The sequence below is a fragment of the Hypanus sabinus genome, chromosome 8, assembly GCF_030144855.1.
Source record: "Hypanus sabinus isolate sHypSab1 chromosome 8, sHypSab1.hap1, whole genome shotgun sequence".
NCBI lineage: Eukaryota > Metazoa > Chordata > Chondrichthyes > Myliobatiformes > Dasyatidae > Hypanus > Hypanus sabinus.
Genome location: NC_082713.1, coordinates 34999012 through 35017541, shown reverse-complemented (window position 1 = coordinate 35017541; position 18530 = coordinate 34999012). Strand labels below are relative to the sequence as shown.

Here is an 18530-nt window from a genome sequence, read left to right as displayed (position 1 = left end):
GAATGAAGGAATTTTTTCTCAGTGTCAGTTCAAAATGGTTTATTCCTTACTTGGAAACTGAGACAATTGGTTCTAGACTGCTCACCCAAGAGAAGCAACCACCCCATTGAGCTCTGTAAAAATGCTTCAGTGTGATCAGCTCTTGTGATGGCTCTTACTGGCCATTTCTACCTAATCTCTTCTCATTCAGCAAGCCCCCCATCCTAGCTATAGACTGGTAATTCTTTCCCGTACTGCCTCCAAGACAAGTATATCTGCTTACGGTAAGGAAAGGCAAAGCATGTATACAATAGTCCAGAGCAGCTTCAGACATTGGTAATCCAATTGTCCTGTATTTCTAGTATCAGTAGAATCTCTTGTGTTTACGGACACAATGGTACAAGTGTAGTCTGACTAATTGCAATAAGACATTTTCAGTCATGCATTCAAAGTTTCATCATAGCTTTTTCCTTCTTAAATCCTTGCTACACATAATTGTTAGCTTCTGTGATTGTGCATGCAGTTCCCAAAGCATCTTAAAACATCAACATTTCTCAATACTTCACAAGATAAAAAATACTTAGGATTGGAAACAGCTTCTTCCCCCAGGCCGTAAGACTACTGAACTCCCTGCCAAGACGTGCAAATTTCTTCAGACAGTCTCATCACGTATGAAGCAGCAGTAGCATTATACTGTTTACTTTTTATCTTGTATTATTTATGCACCTTATTGTTTATTAATTTATTTGTGGTAATATTACTTTATGTATTATGTGTGTGAGGTTTATGTATCGTTTTGTGCACCTTGATCTGGAAGTACTTTGTTTTGTATGGTGGTATACATGTGTACAGTTGAATTACAATAAACTGAATTGTATTTTCCCCATAATATATTCCATCTGCCATGCTATCGCACGCTCATTTAGTTTGCATATGCCTCCTTCCCCTCTACTCACAATTCCACCCTATTTTGTATCATCAGCAAACTTCGAAATGTAATATGTTGGCTAATCACCAAATCATTAAAGTAATTTGTAAAACATTGGAGGCTAACATGCAATTCATGTGGTAAATCACTAATCACCAAAAGACCATAAGACACAGGAGCAGAATTAGGCCATTCAGCCCATCAAGTCTGCTCCTGAATCCCATTCAACACCATACACCTGCCTTCTCACTATATCTTTGACACCTTGACCGCTCAGGAAACTTAACTTCCAACTTAAATATACCTGCAGACCTGGCCTCCATGACAGTCTGTGACAGAGTATTCCACAGCTTCACTACTGTTTGGCTAAAAAATTCCTCCTTACCTCTGTTCTAAAAATTTGCCCCTCAGTTTTGAGGCTATGCCTTCTAGTTCTGGATACCCACATGACTGGAAGCATCCTCTCCACATCCACCCTATCTAATCCTTTCAACATTCAGTTGGTTTCCATGAAATCCTGCTGCATTCTTCTAAATTCCAGTGAGAATACGCCCCTAACTGACAAACACTCCTCTTATTTTGACCCCTTCATTTCCTGTACCATTCTTGTGAACCTCCTCTGGATTCTCTCCAATGAAAATACATCATCTCTGAGATCAGAGCCCCAAAACTGATGATGATACTTCAGGTGTGGCCTGGCTAGTGTCTGAGAAAGCCTCAACATTATCTCCTTATTTTTATATTCTATTCCCCTTGAAATAAATGCCAACATTGCATTTACCTTCTTTACGACAGATTCAACCCATAAATTAACCTTCTGGGATTCTTGCATGAAAACTCCAAAGTTCCTCTGCACCTCTGAAGCTTGAACCACCTCCCTATTTCGATAATAGACTGCACTATTGTTCCTTTTACCAAAATACATTATCGTACATTTTCCAACACTGTATTCCACCTGCCACTTATTTTGCCCTTTCTTCCAATTTGTCTAAGTCCTGCTGCAATCACATTGCTTCCTCAGCACTACCTACCCCTCCACCTAGCTTGGTATCATCTGCAAGCAGCAATCCCAATACTGACCCTGAGAAACACCACTAGATACTGGCACCCTACCAGAAAAGGCCTCCTTTATTCTCACTCACTTGGCAAAATGACGAAGACCCATTTACTCCCTTTCTACGTTAACCAGTTCTTAATCACGTATCCCAGTTTCTTGTATATTAACTCAGTTGATCAACCTTCTGTGCCAGACCTTATCAAGAATCTGAATATTCACATTCACTAGCTCAAGTAGATTTGACTTGGGAAGGTTTGGTGATCTGTCGCTCCCAGTGGGGACTATGCTATGTCGGGACATGGGAAATTTCTCATGTGCAACACCTCTCTACCCCTTGGGAATGCAACATCAAATAATGGTCTAAGTCAACAAAATAGAGAGAGTACAGAGGAGATTTACTAGAATGTTACTTGAGTTTCAGCACCTAAGTTACAGAGAAAGGTTGAACAAGTTAAGTCTTTATTCTTTGGAGCATTGAAGGTTGAGGGGGGACTTGATAGAGGTATTTAAAATTATGAGGGGGATAGATAGAGTTGACATGGATAGGCTTTTTCCATTGAGAGTAGGGGAGATTCAAACAACAGGACATGAGTTGAGAGTTAAGGGGCAAAAGTTTAGGGGTAACACAAGGGGGAACTTCTTTACTCAGAGAGTGGTAGCTGTGTGGAATGAGCTTCCAGTAGAAGTGGTAGAGGCAGGTTCAATTTTGTCACAAAAAAAAATTGGATAGGTATATGGAGAGGAAAGGGTTATGGGCTGAGTGTAGGTCGGTGGGACTAGGTGAGAGTAAGTGTTCGGCACGGACTAGAAGGGCCGAGATGGCCTGTTTCCGTGCTATAATTGTTATATGGTTATAACCTTATCTATTCTATCAATCAAAGAGCTCCAATAGATTAGACAAATAAATATCCTTTTCCTAATCCGTGCTGGCACTGCTCAAAGTTATTATTTGTTTTCTCAATGTTCTATTATTACATCCTATTTCATAGATTCCAGTATTTTTCCAACTACTTACATTAAGCTCAAAGTTCAATAGTCCCCTGTATTCTCTTTCTCTCCTTTCTTAAATTGTGGGATCACATTTGCTATTGATTATACTGCAGGAGCCATTACACTACTTCTTGAAGTTTGAAAGATAAAAACTGATGCATCCACAAAAGGCTCCACTTTCAAAACACATTTTTTACAATAAATTCTGATTTCCTTCAGGTTTTCTTTCTCATGAGCCCCTCAGGTTGTCTTGTAATTCTGGGAGGTTTTTTATGTGTTTGATTGATGATGGTTCCCAGTCATAGTGTCATGGAAAAGTACAGTACAGAAACAGGCCCTTCGGGCCATCTAGTCCATTCTGAAACCATTTAAACTGCTACTCCCATCAAGCTGCCCCCGGATCATAGTCCTCCATTCCACTACTATCCATATAGCTAATCAAGCTTCACTTAAACATTGAAATTGAACTCACATGGACTTGTGCTGGCAGCTTGTCCCACACCCTCATGACCCTCTGAGTGAAGAAGTTTTACCTCATGTTCTCCTTAAACTTTTCACCTTTCACCCTTAGCCCATGACCTCTAGTTTCCACCCAACCTCGGTGGAAAAAGCCTGCTTGCATTTACCCTATCTATACTTAATTTTGCATCTAATCTCCTCTCAGTCTTCTAAGGAATAAAATCCCAACCTAATGAATCTTTTCTTATAATTTAGGTCCTCCTAAATTATACATTATACAAGGAAATATCCTTGTAAATCTTTCTCTGCGCTCTTTCAAACTTATTTACATCTTTGCTGTAAGTAGGTGAACAACACTGCACACAAAGCTTCATATTAGGCCTCACTACTGTCTTATTCAACTTCAACATTTCATCCCATCTTTTGCACTCAATATTTTGATTTATGAATGCCAATATGCCAAAAGCTTTCTTTACGGTCCTATCTACCTGGAACATGACTTTTAATGAATTATGGACCTACTCTCCCCAGATCCCTGTGTACTACCACACTCCTCAGACCCCTACCATTCATTGTGACCTACCTTGGTTGGTCCTGCTGAAGTGCAATGCTTCACACTTGTCTGCATTAAATTCCATCTGTCATTCTCAGCCCATTTTTCCAGCTGTCAACCCTGCCCCAACTAAGCCTCACTGAGGGCTGCAAAATCATAATTCCAGGTGTTGATCCATACCCTGAGCCCATCCGCCTTTCCAGTGATACTTCTTGCATTGAAATATATGCAGCTCGAGACATTGGTTGCACTATGCTCAATCTTTGGATTGCTGACTTCGTCTGAGGTGTTACCAATATCTGTCTCCACAGCCACTCCTCTAACTGTTCTGGCACTCTAGTTCCCATTCCCCTGCAACTCGTTTAACCCCACCCCCCACTACCACTGTCCCCATGCAGCACTAGCAAACCTTCCCACTAGGTGCAAACTGTCTTTTCTTTACAGGTCCCACCGTCCCTGGAAGAGAGCCTAATGATCCAGAGATTTTATGCCCTCTCTTCTGCACCAACTCTTCAGATATGTGTTAAACTGTATAATCTTCCTTTTTCTGACCTCACTAGTACATGGCATTGATGATAATTCTGAGATTACATAACTTAACACCCAACTCCCTGAAATCACTGCAGAAACTTGTCATTCTTCCTAACTTTGTCATTGGTACCTGCCTGTACCATGATCCCTGGTTGTTCACCCTCCTATTTAAGAATGCAGAGAACTTGATCAGAGATGTCCCAGACCCTGGCTCCCGGGAGGCAACATACCATCTGAGAATTTCATTCTCGTCCACAGAAACTCCTTTCTCTATCCCTAACTAATGAACGACACCACAGCGTGCTTCTTCTCTCTCTTCGCTCTGAATCACAGAGTCAGACCGCTGTGACTTTCCTCTGCTAGGTCATCCCCTCCCAACAGTATCCAAAGTGATAGACCAGTTGTTGAAGGGGATGGGCATGGGGATACACTGCACTGACTGTTTAAGCCCCTTTCCTTTCCTCTCTGTCACCCGGTTTCCTGTATCCTGAATCTCAGGTGTAACAACCTCTTGATATGTCCTATCTATCACACACTCAGCCTCCTGAATGTTCCGGAGTTCATCCAGTTCCAGCTCTAACTCCTTAACACAGATTGTTAGAAGCTGCAGCTGGATGCACTTCTCACAGGTGTAGTCGTCAGAGACACTGGGGTTCTCTCTGCCTTCTCACATCCCACAAGATGAGCACTCAGCTATTCTTCCCGGCACCTCTACTGTTCTAAATGAGCAAATGTAAGGAAGGGGAAGAGAAACTCTACCTACAGTGATTTTGCCTTCTCTGACTCAAGCTTCTCCATGCAGAAGCTTAGAAGAGCTAAAGCCCCAAAATCTCCACTCCAACAATGGCCTCTGAGAGGATGCCCACTTTGCTTTAATTTGTTCTTATCAATCAATCCCAGATGCTGATTGGCCACTGCTCAAAGGTCCAAAACTACCGCAAGTTGCTGCCTTTTTCACTTGAACAGCAAACCTGAGTGAATCTACATCTTCTCAGGCTTCTAATCTCTTCGACTGACTGCTCAAAGCTGTAGCAGACTCTTGTTTGCCCTCAATGATATATTATTTTCTAGCTTTACTGAAAGTGATTACTGTCGAAACAAGAAAGTACGTACTTTGTAATAAAAGAGATAACAATGGACAAATAAGGTGGGGGAAAAATCTGCTGAACAGAAATCAATCTAGTATAAGGAAGAGCATTTGGGACAGGAAAACGAGACAAATACTGCATACACAATAATTGCTGGACGGCTGAGAATTGTACAGAAGGACCTTGAATCAAACTCTATTTCATCCACCTTCCTATCCATTCCAAATTCCTTACTTCATTTCATGATGAAAGCCTGGCTAAGCTCGGCCTTAACTATACTTACCCAGAAATCCTTAATTTTCTATACCAAAAAATTCCAAAGAATTCATATTTTTTATTCATTTCAATGCAAAGCTTCCAGCTGAGCAAGGAAAATTGAGTAATAACTTCCTGAATTCTATATTAAACTACATTTGAGCAGTTGTCAAGAATTGTTGTCAGGCATACTCTTTAATGATGGTGAATACTGATAGCCACTCGTATTTTAACCATAATATCCAAACCACTAAGTTTTATTTTGGAAGCCAATCAATAACATTGTTTCAACAATGCACGTGCAATACAAACAGATGGCTTCTGCAATAGTATGCAAACTGATACCACACTGTGTGTTACATCAGTGGTTTCCTGTTATCATAATAGTTATTTCGTATTAGCATGTGTCCACTTAAATTGATGGTTCCTTCTTCCACGGCAGCAAGTTAGACCCCCAGAGCATTTTCTCGCTGTAGACTATATTCCCATTCAGTGAGAAAGACAATATAGTGAACTAGTTCACTGTTGCCTATTGTACCCACAACAAATTGATGCCCTTCAGTCAACTAGACTAGAGATTGAAATTCAAAGGTTGGGGAATTACAGTTTAGTACAGCACAGCATTCACCGATTTCAGATTTTAAAAGTGTAAGTTTATTGCTTGGAACACATCGCTGCTTGCTCAACACTGCACCTGATTTGTCATCCTTATAATACTGTTGTCAGATGCAAACTGCAAAGAAAAACACCACTGCCATCATCATTGTTAATCCAATGTTGCAAGGATTTTATTTTAGGCAACAGGGGACTTAACCTATATTGTATTCTATGAGTTATTGAGTAATTACTTTGTAAAGCACATCCAAATTATTGTTGAATTACTCATGCCACATCTGAGTTCATGAAAAGTCAATTGAATGGAAGAGCTGTAAAAAGCTAGAAACCAGTTGGTCTTTTGAGTCACTATAATGATGAATTCCTTTGGATTGAATAAATATTAGAATTATATGTTTTTTATTAGAACTGACTATGAATATCAATACAGTAGAGACCATATTCTTTTTCATCGTTATTGCAAATATGATTTTAAAAAGCTCATAATTTTGTTTTAAAAAATGGGTAATTATAGTTCCCCAAAAATATGAAATTTTGCACATTATGGAGGTCAAACAATAAATTAAGTATTTCACAGGGCATTTGAGTTCTTGTTCAGATTGACAGGATGATACAGAATGCTGAAAGATATAATTAAACAAATGCAGAATTTTTAAAAATTAGATTAATGTTGCAGGGAAGATTTACATTATTTTTCGCAGCCATCAGGTGGAAAAATGATAACCTGAGAGTTTACTTTTCACATTAGAAGTGTATTCAATAGAAAAAATATATCCAAAATATATGGCTATTGCACATTGCATGACAGTTTCAGGATTCTGGATAGTGATATAATATCAGTGAATGTGTCAGGTTTCTAGGTTGCAATTGCAGACCAATGATACTGTCAGTGCACTGGATAGCATATGAGCTGCTTCACTTAATGTCACAGATCTGGGAACATAACTGAGCTTCAGCCCATGAACCCATCTGCTGATCAATTCATGCAAAGCAGGCAGAGCAACATTAAGGCATCAAATTTGATGGAACTGCACTCTAATGAACCCTAGAATTTAATACTTTATCAGTTCCTGGTTAAAAAAATTGGGTTACAGATTTACAATAACTAATTTTCTTTGTGCATGTTGAAACACTTTGCGGTGTGTTCTAAACTGAAAAAAAATCTACTAAACTGAGAGATACATTTAGGAGTTAAAACCAGATAATATTTGTAATGTACATATCAGCAAAATGCTCCAAAACATTCTGCACTAGTTTATGTGCCATCTAGCTCTGCAGAACAGACTTAAAGATGCAGCAAAATATGTTTTCCAGATGACGTAGCTGTTGAGAATTCCATGCCAGGAACGGTTTGTATTTCAACACTTGCTGAGTTAGCTGAAGCTAAGGAGGCCAATGGGACTTCATGATCGCTATTGCCTAAGTAGAAGAAAAATAAGTTTGTTGTTAGCTACTATACGATAACTCCCTCAGGATGAGCTAATATCTGGGTGCTTGATGCAAACTTATTGTGCTAGGTGTTGCCATTTTAATCTCCCTGACCTTTTGTTCTCAACTCTACATATAACCAATGGCTCATTTTCAAATTTATGTTGAATGGTTTTTGTACAACTTGTAATTCAGAACTTGACTCATAATTTAGTGAGTGCAGGAAGGGCACTTCGTTGAATCAAAAGCAAGTAAACCCATTTTTCAATAAACTCATATTTGGCAAGTTAGATAACAGTGACTTGTTACATAAAACTTGTTTGCACATTAGTATTTCAGTACCAACAAGAAGACTCATGAGTCACATACGAAGTTCAGACCTCTTCTGTGGTTCTGCTTCATCCATTTTGAAGGATAGCCCTGTTCCTTCTATGGTTCTATTGACCAAGGTTTGCATCCTGCATGAACAAGGATGACATAAAGCATATTAATCATTAACTTCCTCTCGCAAGACTTTTATTAGTGTAGCCGGAGCTGCTGTGGTGGAGGTTTGCAGGCCAGCTGGACATGGTGAAATCAGAAATAAATGACCCTTAATTAGTTACTATACTCTCATTTGCCTCTCATTTATTCCACTGAATCAAAGTTTGGCTCCCAGAGCAGGCATCAGCTACCTCATATAGCAATTCCACTGTTCTCTTTAGCGTTGCTGAAAACAAGCTAGGGGCTCTCTCTTTATATTGTTCATTTTCTCTTCAATTTCATCTGTCTTATTGTTTTTACCACTTTTAATAATTTAATAACCACAATGACAGTCATTCTTTATATATTATGCTAGTATTATGTGTTCAATAATTGTAACTCCTTTGCAGAACAGATATTTTAACATCCATATTATTTTTTGAAAATATTCAGTGCAAAGGAAAGAAAAGTTAAACATGATTTTAGCGAAATTGTGACAATCCTGAATGTTCTGACTCGCTGGATGATGTTGTCATGCACCCTGTTCACTTACAGCACATGTGTCCCCTTTAAACTCACCTGCTTCATTTGGTAATACTGTCTCCAGAGTTACCTTGTTATGTTTTGTATGATCCCTTTAAATGCATCATGATCACTGGAAGATGTATTATTCTGCTGTGAAACATCTTAAAAGAGTGAATTAACTGTGTGTCATATTATTGGCTTGGAAACCGGGACTAAAGTCCAGACCATGCTAGACTAATGGATTTTTATTTTAGTCAGTTACCACTACCATCTTAAGCTATTCTCTTCTATAATTCCAGTTTTTGATACTGCCTTCTTCCCCTTGTTTCGGTAACAGTGGCACACCTTTCACCAATCCATTACCTGGAAGCCACTCTCACTCACTTCTTCTATCTGTTCAAAACTTTACTAATAAACCGTGCACTCCCTTAGCTTTATACATTATTTTCTGTATTTGTTCTTAACCTTTTGTGCAACCTACTGGGACAAATTTTATACAAAAATTGTAATATTTGTTGGTTCTGGTCGAAAAAAAAGCGAGAGTGACTCATTAAAGAAGCCATCACCCAAGGACAGACTGTTCTCAAATGCAGTGATTCAATTATAAAATGGATTATAGCCTTCAGAAAATTTTGAGTCATCATGCCCCCAGAAATCAAGTTGATGTTTTATTAAAAAACACAAAATGCTGGCAGACATCAGCAGGCCAGACAGCATCTATGGGACGAGGTAGTGACGACGTTTTGGGCCGAAACCCTACCAATGATTGCTGTATATCACATATACGGTTTTGTGAATTGTACAAATGGAGATTTCTTGTTCTGTTTAATACTGACCAGTCCCTAATGTTGAAAGCAAGTAGGAAGATTGCAACACAGAAATCAGACTTGTAAAGTACATGGCAAAGATATTTTATTGATTAAAATTTACAGATATTGGAAACTAAATTATAAATAGTGATGGAAAAGATGATGTCAGTCATCTTAAATTTGTTGAGAAAATTGCCCTGTGTATACTGAGCTATGCATACTGTCTGATGTACTGTATAATGAATGATCCCTGGTCAAGTGAATATAAAACAAAAACAGGACAAAAGGAGTTATTGAACCTGTTGACAAAGCATCTCACATGCAGTGCTGCATTACTCTATAAATATAACAATGAATATGGCTATGAAGATAGAGCAGAGGAGCCATTAGACCTGGAAATACATCCAAACATCAGACCACACCTTCAAAAGGGAAGTGACTCACTTCCTATCTTATTAATTAACTTTTTTTACAATACTTCTTGCATGTCTTAAATATATCAAAATACACAATGACATGTTATGTGAATAAAAGGAAACTTCCTTTGTTTGTCCCATTGATAATATGTTGGTTGTAGCAAAATATTATGAAAATGGTGCTAAAATAGTAATTTTCAAAAGGAAGGCCTCATATTTCACTTCTGTTTTCTTCTAGATGGTTTAACAGACTGCATGGACCCAGACTGTTGCAGACAAAGCATTTGTTACACCGGACAGCTCTGCCAAGGATCACCTGACCCACTTGATCTGATTCAGCAAAGCCAATTGCCCTTTCCCTTCCATCCTCCAAGACTCTTCTACGATAGAATCAAGTTTCTGGTTGGCAAAGGCAACACACATGTGCTCCCCAGTGATGGTCTGTTTGACAGCAAGTAATTGAAGCTTTTTAATTCTCTAGAGTATCTACTTATCAATATTTCTGAGGTCATAATGATACGTACAAGTACAAAATTATAACTGTTTAATAAAATTACAGGAATCATTTGGCTTTTCTTCAGCTGGGTCAATCCCACCATTGTCTTTCCATTAGGCTCCCCCTATATCCTCTATTCTACTATTCTCCTTGTTTTCCTGTTAAAAACATTAGCTTACAGAGTTACTTTCATAAATAATTTTATCATCAATGCCAAAAAAATTATTATTTTCAGATGCTAGTGTTAATGGGTTAAAGTTAAACAAATATTCTATTAGAATGAACAAAGTATTGAAATTGCTTTGTCTGTTATTATTAGATATAATAATGGCAAAAATAATAAGACATTATCAATGCCTAATTAATAACATTATTAATTATATTGGTAATTATTAATAGAAATCTTTAAAATACAGGAAGATGTTAAACAGAAGTGATAAGAAATTGGAGCAACAAAAAACTGCTGGAGGAGTCAATCATCATTCAGCTACCCTTGGATCTCCTGTTGCTGGGATCTTTAATAGTGCTTTGACAAGAATCACACTAAATTATGAGCAGTACATTCACATGATGAAACTGGTGCACATGTGCCATTGGGTATGGTGCCTTTTGACCCAAATGGCTAAACTAGCAACTCTTCAGAGGATTGCCACAGATTACTTGAAACCAAAAAGCAAGTTAAAAGTTTAGAATAATTTTTTGTGCCACCAGGAAACTGTTGTCATACTTTCCTTGAGATCACTCTGTGTGCCACAACAGCACCAGCAACCTTCGCCTTGTCTTCCCAGCACTCTATTAAGTGTCAGAGACCGGCTGGTGTTCTTGCCCATTGTCCCCTTTTCCAATGTCTGATCAGCAAGCTGTATGACAGTCTCCTATGGCTGCCAATTACTGACAATCTCAATACTTACAGTTTGACCTTGAGACCTTAATCCTAGACAAAAAAAGGTATGTTCCAGCAATGAATGTCCAATGAAATATAAATTGAACCGTTATTTGCTAATTAGATAGTATGATCTTAGCTTTTAAAATGGCCACATATCTACAAAATCACTTTGTAATTATTTCCAAATTCCAGTGACAGTCTCAATCAGAATGGTATTTCTTGGATAAGTATTTCTGTTTAATCATTCATTACATTGCTATCAGTTAATTCAGGATAAATGCATATTTACAATAACATAGGGTTTAGGAGTGAAAATAATTGAATAAGCAACGGTGATCAAATTCAATCACCATTGTAAAAGTACACATTCTGCCCTTAACAGAACATTAACTAGCCTCTATATCTACAGATGTAATGTATACTGTTCGAGTGTATACCATCTCAATAGTGGTGATACAGGTAGAAAATATAACAGAAGTATAACAGTTTTCCAGAACCACCTTTATCAAAGGCTGTCTGGAATTTGCACTAGGAAGAATTCAAAAGAAATAATACAGAAAGTAGATTTTTTTAAAAATGCATAACAATAAATTAATATCAATAAATAGTTTGTGCCACAATATTTTATGTTTTATGAAATTACATCAGCAAACAGCCAGACTAAATAGCTGTTACCTTGGACTGTAAACTTGAAACTGAGTTTGATACACTTCCCTGAGATACAGCCCTTTTTAGCAACATTTACTGCAGGGAAACCTGCTATCCAATAAATTACTCTAGACCAAAGTCAAATCTGTAATCTAACCAATGGCTTCAGAAGATTTAAACTAATCAAGTTTCTACATTGCAGTTTATGGTATCTCAACTCTTTAATTAAAGAGTTGAGATATCATAAGCAACAACCCTATATTCATTAATACTGCACAACTTTGAGCTTGAATTATCATGAGAGAGATTCATATGAAGGTCTTTCCATCCACTTGGTCTTACTTTTCCAGAAAAAAACAAATCCATTGGGAATACAATGTAGAAAACTGAGTGAGATCAGTGTGATTAGATCATAAGACATATGAACTGAATTAGGTCATTCAGCCTATCAAGTCTAATCTGCCATTCAATCATTACTGATTTATTTTCTCTCTCAACCCTGTTCTCCTGCCTTTTACCCATTGCCTTTGATGCCCCTACAAATCAAGAATCTATTAACCTTCACTTTGAATATACCCAATTACTTAGCCTCCACAGCCATCTATACAAAGAATTTCATAGATTCAATGCCCTCTGGTTAAAGAAATTCCTCCTCATCTCTGTTCTGAAGGGACGTCCTTCTATTCTGAGGTTGGGCCTTCTGATCCTTGACTCCCTCACTATTGAAAACAACCACTCTATGTCCACTCCATCGAGTTCTTTCAATATTCAATAGGTTTCAATAAGATCTTCCCTTATTCTTTTAAATTCCAGCAAGTACAGGCCTACAGCCATCAAAAACTCCTCAAAAAGTAACTCTTTCATTCCCAGGATCATTCTTGTAAACCTCCTCTGGACCCTGTCCAATGCCAGCACTTTCTAACTATGCAGCCTAAAACTGCTTGCAATCCTCCAAATGTGGGCTGATCAATGCCTTATAAAGCATCCGCACCACATGCTTTTATCTGATATTCCTTTCAAAATGAATGCTAACACTGCATTTGCCTTCCTTACTAGTGACTCAAGCTGCACGTTTCTCTACCCAAGCGCCATGCACCTCTGATTTCTAAATTTGCTCCCCGTTTATGCCTTTATTCCTTCTATGGAAGTGCATGACCATAGATTTCCCTCCAGTGCATTCCATCTACTATATCTCTTCTTTGCATATTTTTCTAATCTGTCCAAGTCCTTCTGAAGACTGCTTGCTCCCTCAAAAGCATTTGCCTGCCCTCCACCCATCTTAGTATCATTGGCAAACTTGCCCACAAATCTATCTATTCCGTCATCCATATCATTAACTTATAACACAAAAAGTAGTGGATCCAACACTAACTAGTGTGAAACTCCACTAGTTACAGGCAGCCAACTAGTAATGGGCCCCTTTATTCCTATTCATTGGCTTCTGCTAGTCAGGTAATCTTCTGTTTTTGCTAGTATCTTTCCTGTAATACTATGGGCTCTTACCTTGTTTAACAGTTTATGTGTGGTACCTTGTCAAACACCTTCTGAAACTCCATGTGAACAACATCCACTCACCTTCCTTTGTCTATCCTATCAGATATTTGCTCAAGGAATTCCAAAAATTTGTCAGGCAAGATTTCCCTTTAAAGAAACCATGCTGACTTTGGCCTAATTTATTGTCTGCCTCCAAGTACACTGAAACCTCGTTTTTAATAATGGGCTCAAACATCATGCCAACCACTGAAGTCAGGCGAACTGGCCTATAATTATCTGTCTTTTGCCTCCCTTCCTTCTTAAGGAGGGAAGTGAGATTTGTTATTCCCCAGTCCCCTCGAACATTTCCAGAGTGTTGATTCTTGAAAGATTATCACTAATAACTGCACAATCTCTTCATCTACCTCTTTCAGAACCCTGGATGTAGTCTATTTGGTCCAAGTGAATTATCTATCTTCAGACCTTCAGCTTCACAAGCACCCCCTCCTTAATAATAGCCATTACACACACTTCTTTCCCCTTGACATTCTCAAGTTTCTGACTTGTGGCTAGATTTTTTCGAAAGTGAAGTTTGAAGTAAATACTTATTCAGATTGTCTGTCATTTCTTTATTCCCCAATACTGCCTCTCCAGCCTCATTTTCCAGCAGTCCAATGTCCACAATTTCCTCTTGTTCATTCTTTTTATAACTTCTGGTATTCTCTTTTATATTATTGACTGGCTTACCTTCATATTTCATTTTTTCTCTCCTGATGATTTTTTTTTTTGCCTTCTGTTAGTTTTTAAAACCTTCCCTATCCTCCAGCTTCCCACTGTTTATTACTATACTGTATGTCCTCCCTTTTGCTTTTGTGCTGTCTTTGGCTTCCCTTATGAGTTATGGTTGCTTCATCCTCCTTTTGGAATGCTTCTTATTCCTTGGAATGAACTGATTGTACAATGTCCAAATTGTTCTCAGAAACTCCAGCCATTGGTGCTCTACAATCATTGCTGCTAGTGTCCCGTTCCAATCAGCTTTGGCCAGCTCCTCTCTCATGTCTCTGTAGTTGCATTTACTTAACCGTAATACTGGTACATTCAATTTTAGCTTCCTCCTCTTTTCCTGCAGGGTGAATTCTATCATTTTATGATCACTGAATAATTAGGGTCCCTTTCCCTTCAGTTCCCTTATATAATCTGGTTCGTTACACAACACACAGTCTGGAATTGCTTTTTCACCAGTGGGTTTGACCGCAAGCTGCTCTAAAATGCCATCCCATAGGCATTCCACAAAGTCCTTCTCATGGGATCCAGCACCAGCTTGATTTTCCCTATCTACCTGCATATTGAAATCCCCAAGACTATCATAACATAGTCTTTTTGACATGCCTTTTCTATCTTTCATTGTAATCTGTTCGCCACATCCTGGCTACTGCTCAGAGGCCTGTATATAACTCCATCAGGGTCTTTTCACCCTTGCAGTTTTTTAACTCTACTCATAAGGACTTTATATCTTCTGATCCTATGCCAGTTCTTTCTGAGGATCTGATTTGATTTTTTCCAGCAAAGCCACTCCACCCCCATGCCCACCTGCCTGTCTTGTCAATACAATGTGTACCCTTGGATGTTAAGCTCCTGCTGTGATGGTCTTCGAACAGTGACTCTGTGATGCTCATTTCTAACTGCACTACAAGATCATCTACCTTATTTTGTATATTGTGTGCATTTAAATGTAAAACCTCCAAGTCCTATATGTACTCACCAGCATTCCTCTCAATTTTGCCTTCATATTGCCTAAGGTTAAATTCCAAACCTTTTGTCTTATTCTTTATTCTGAACTCTCCGTCTCTTTTTACTTTATCCATATTTTCCCAAGCCCTTGGACCACCCATGATTTAGTTTAAAGTGCTATCCTTAGTCCTGGTTTTGTGATTTGCAGGTACCCTGGTCCCTGCAGGGTTCTGGGTGGAGCCTGGCCCATCGAAATAGCTCTGTCCTTACCCGATACAGTGTTAATGATCCATGAATCCAAACCACTTCTCTCATACCAATCTCTGAGCCATGCAATGAGCTCTCTGATCTTACTAACCCTTTGCAAAGTTACACATGGCTCAGATAAAAATCCAAAGATTATTACCTTTTTAGTTCTGGATTTTAATTTAGTCCCCAGCAGCTCAAATTATCTTAGCAGATCCTCTTTCCTTGTTCTTCCTACATCAATAGTACCCAAATAGACTATGGCAACTGGATCTTTCCCCTCCTGCTCCAAATTTTTCTGCAGGTCAGATGAGACATCCCAAACCTGGACACCAGGCAAACAACATGGCCTTTTGAGACTCTCAATCCTTATTACAAAATGTTGTGTTCATTCCCCTGATGATACTATCCCCAATTACAACTGCATTTCACTTCTCTCTCCCCTCTTGAATGGCTCCCTGAAGCACGGTGCCACAGTTCATCTTTCCCTCAGCCCACACAGGGAGCAAACATCTCAAACCTGCTGGGCAATTTCAAGATCCGAAGCTCTTCTAACACTACTTCTTGGATCCCCTTACCTGCCTCGCTCATAGTCACATGATATCCTCTTGCCCCTGGCCACAGGTTGAACATGAAGTAGTTCATTTAATGGGTGTGGCAGCTTCCTGAAATACAATGTCCAGGTAACTGAACCCCTCCCTGATACAGAAGCTCAAATTCCAGGTCATCAATTTTGAGCCTGATTTCCTCGAACTATCAACCTTTGCTGCAAAGGTAACCATCAGACGCCACAACAAACAGCTACAACACATCATGAAAACATATTCAGTAAAATTTATCACCTTCATGCTAGTAGCCTGAATGCCTGTAAGCAGAAACTTCACTCAAAACCCTGGATTTCTCCAAGGCAGTTAAACTGTATAGCCAGCAATGATTACAGGATGACTAATTTCAAAATCCTCCATTACCTCTCTATTATTTTCAGCATAAACAAGATGGATATTTGCAGAAGCTAATATTTATCATGTTTATGGCCTTTTTAATCAAAAACGTGTTACTCTTTCATCATTTGCAGTGTCATTTGGTAAAATTGACTTCAGCAATGCATTTGTTACTTCAAACTAAAGATAAACGGCACAATATGATATTAACCCTCAGTAACCTGGATTTGCTCTACAATTTATCACATAAGTATTCACTCCATCCTGAACTTTCCAGGGCAGTTGTCATCTATTGAATGAATGGGAATTGTGTGTATTGGATGGTGTTAAAGTAGCCCAGGCTACTCAACTGTCGGAAAGCTGCCAATATCTCTTCGTTAGCTATTTTACCTGAGCAGATAACAAGAACAGCTGCCTAAAGCCATTCAATACATATGCATGTTGAGGCCCAATGACACTGATAGAATGGGTCAAAATGAGCTTTTAACATGTTAGCATGAAAATAATTTTCTATTGGCTGTCTGCCAAATAGTGTGGTGTATTGGGAAAATAGAAGCCTACTCTTCACAAATCATTCACTTTAGAATATTATTACTTTTGCCAGAAAATATAGTCACTTGACACCTTGTTATTGGTAGAATCCTACTAACAGCAAATATCCAACAATGCTGACAACTGATTGCACCTATTTAAAACTCATTATTACCTGTAAAAGAACTGCCTCAATGGTTCCTTCGGGAAAATTGTCGTTCCATTTTCAAATGCATTGCTTATTCTCACCGTAAATGTTGGAGCAATCTTTAATATTTGTTGAGTGTACTGCATGTTCCCATAGCAGCCTAAAATCCCAGGACAATCTCAACAGTGAATGTCCTGAACAGCTCTGCTGTCACAACCTGGCAGATTAATATTCTGACAATAATACTGGTATACTTGTCAAGGCAGCAGGAATGCTGTCTTCTTACAGAATGAGAGATCTTTGCTATTAAGATTAAGGTAGTGCAGTGAATCAACAACTACACCCTCCAACCCCCAAACCTCCGTGGAACTAATGAAGATCTTATGATTCCTTGGTTCATTCTAAAAAGGAGCCAAAATGTTACTGACATTATTGCAACCCTTGTAGCTTCAGAAGAGAGAAAAGACTTGTACTCCAATTTTGAAAAAAATCTGGTCTGCATTAGACAAACTAATTCTGCTGGGTAACTTCATTGCCAGGGTGGTAAAGGGTGCAATCCTCTTACGAGGCTTGTTCAACAACAAAGAGGTAGGGAAGGCAAATTACAATGGGCTCTTCTCCTGAAGTGTTGTTCAGAGCACAGTCTTGCCATCATGAACATGCTGTTTCATCAGAGAAGATAAACTGTAGAATATGACATTAACTGTCTGTAATCTTAAGTGAAAACAATGGTGAATTTTAACTTTGATATATTTGATTTGGCTGAGTTGTAGGTACTGAGGTGTGGAAAGTGGTTCAGATTTTCAGTGGTCTCATCAAGAACCATTATTTTCAGGTAGCGTGATGCAGGGAGAGCCATTTAACTTGTGGGTGTTAACGTAAGCCTCACTGATACTGAGATTTGGGTGATTTTGATTCTGGAGTGTAAGTGTTATAGCCTGAATTGTTTCTTATTCGTTCTGAGTATTAGCTCTATTCCTGGGAAACTGAGGTTGAAAGTTAGGTTCAATATGACATGATAAAGATTGAGAATAGTGTTAGTACAATGGTACATTTTTGCTTAACACCAGTCTTCGGTGCAACCCATTTGCTAGAATCACGATTTGCATGCTACTGTGAATAAACACAAGGTTGTGCTGAATTTGTACAGGGTGTTCCATAGTCTTTCCTGATTGACAGAGTGAAAAGCTTTTGTGAAGTTGTAAAAGACCATGCATAATTCTGCTTGCATATTTCTTATTGTTGTTTTCTCATGAAGATTGTGTCCACTGAGCCTTTGAATGAACACACAGCAATTTGGTGAATAAATTTTCAGCCATTGGGAGGAGGCCAGTC

At 38.6% G+C, this 18530-nt stretch overlaps 1 protein-coding gene across 1 annotated transcript in view; it reads left to right on the top strand.

Annotated features, from left to right (window-relative positions):
- LOC132398041 (teneurin-1-like) overlaps nt 1-18530 on the top strand; it is a 742532-nt gene that overhangs the window by 539877 nt on the left and 184125 nt on the right. The window contains exon 13 of the mRNA XM_059976960.1: nt 10334-10550. Coding sequence (XP_059832943.1) covers nt 10334-10550 — 217 coding nt within the window. The remainder of the gene's footprint in view (nt 1-10333; nt 10551-18530) is intronic.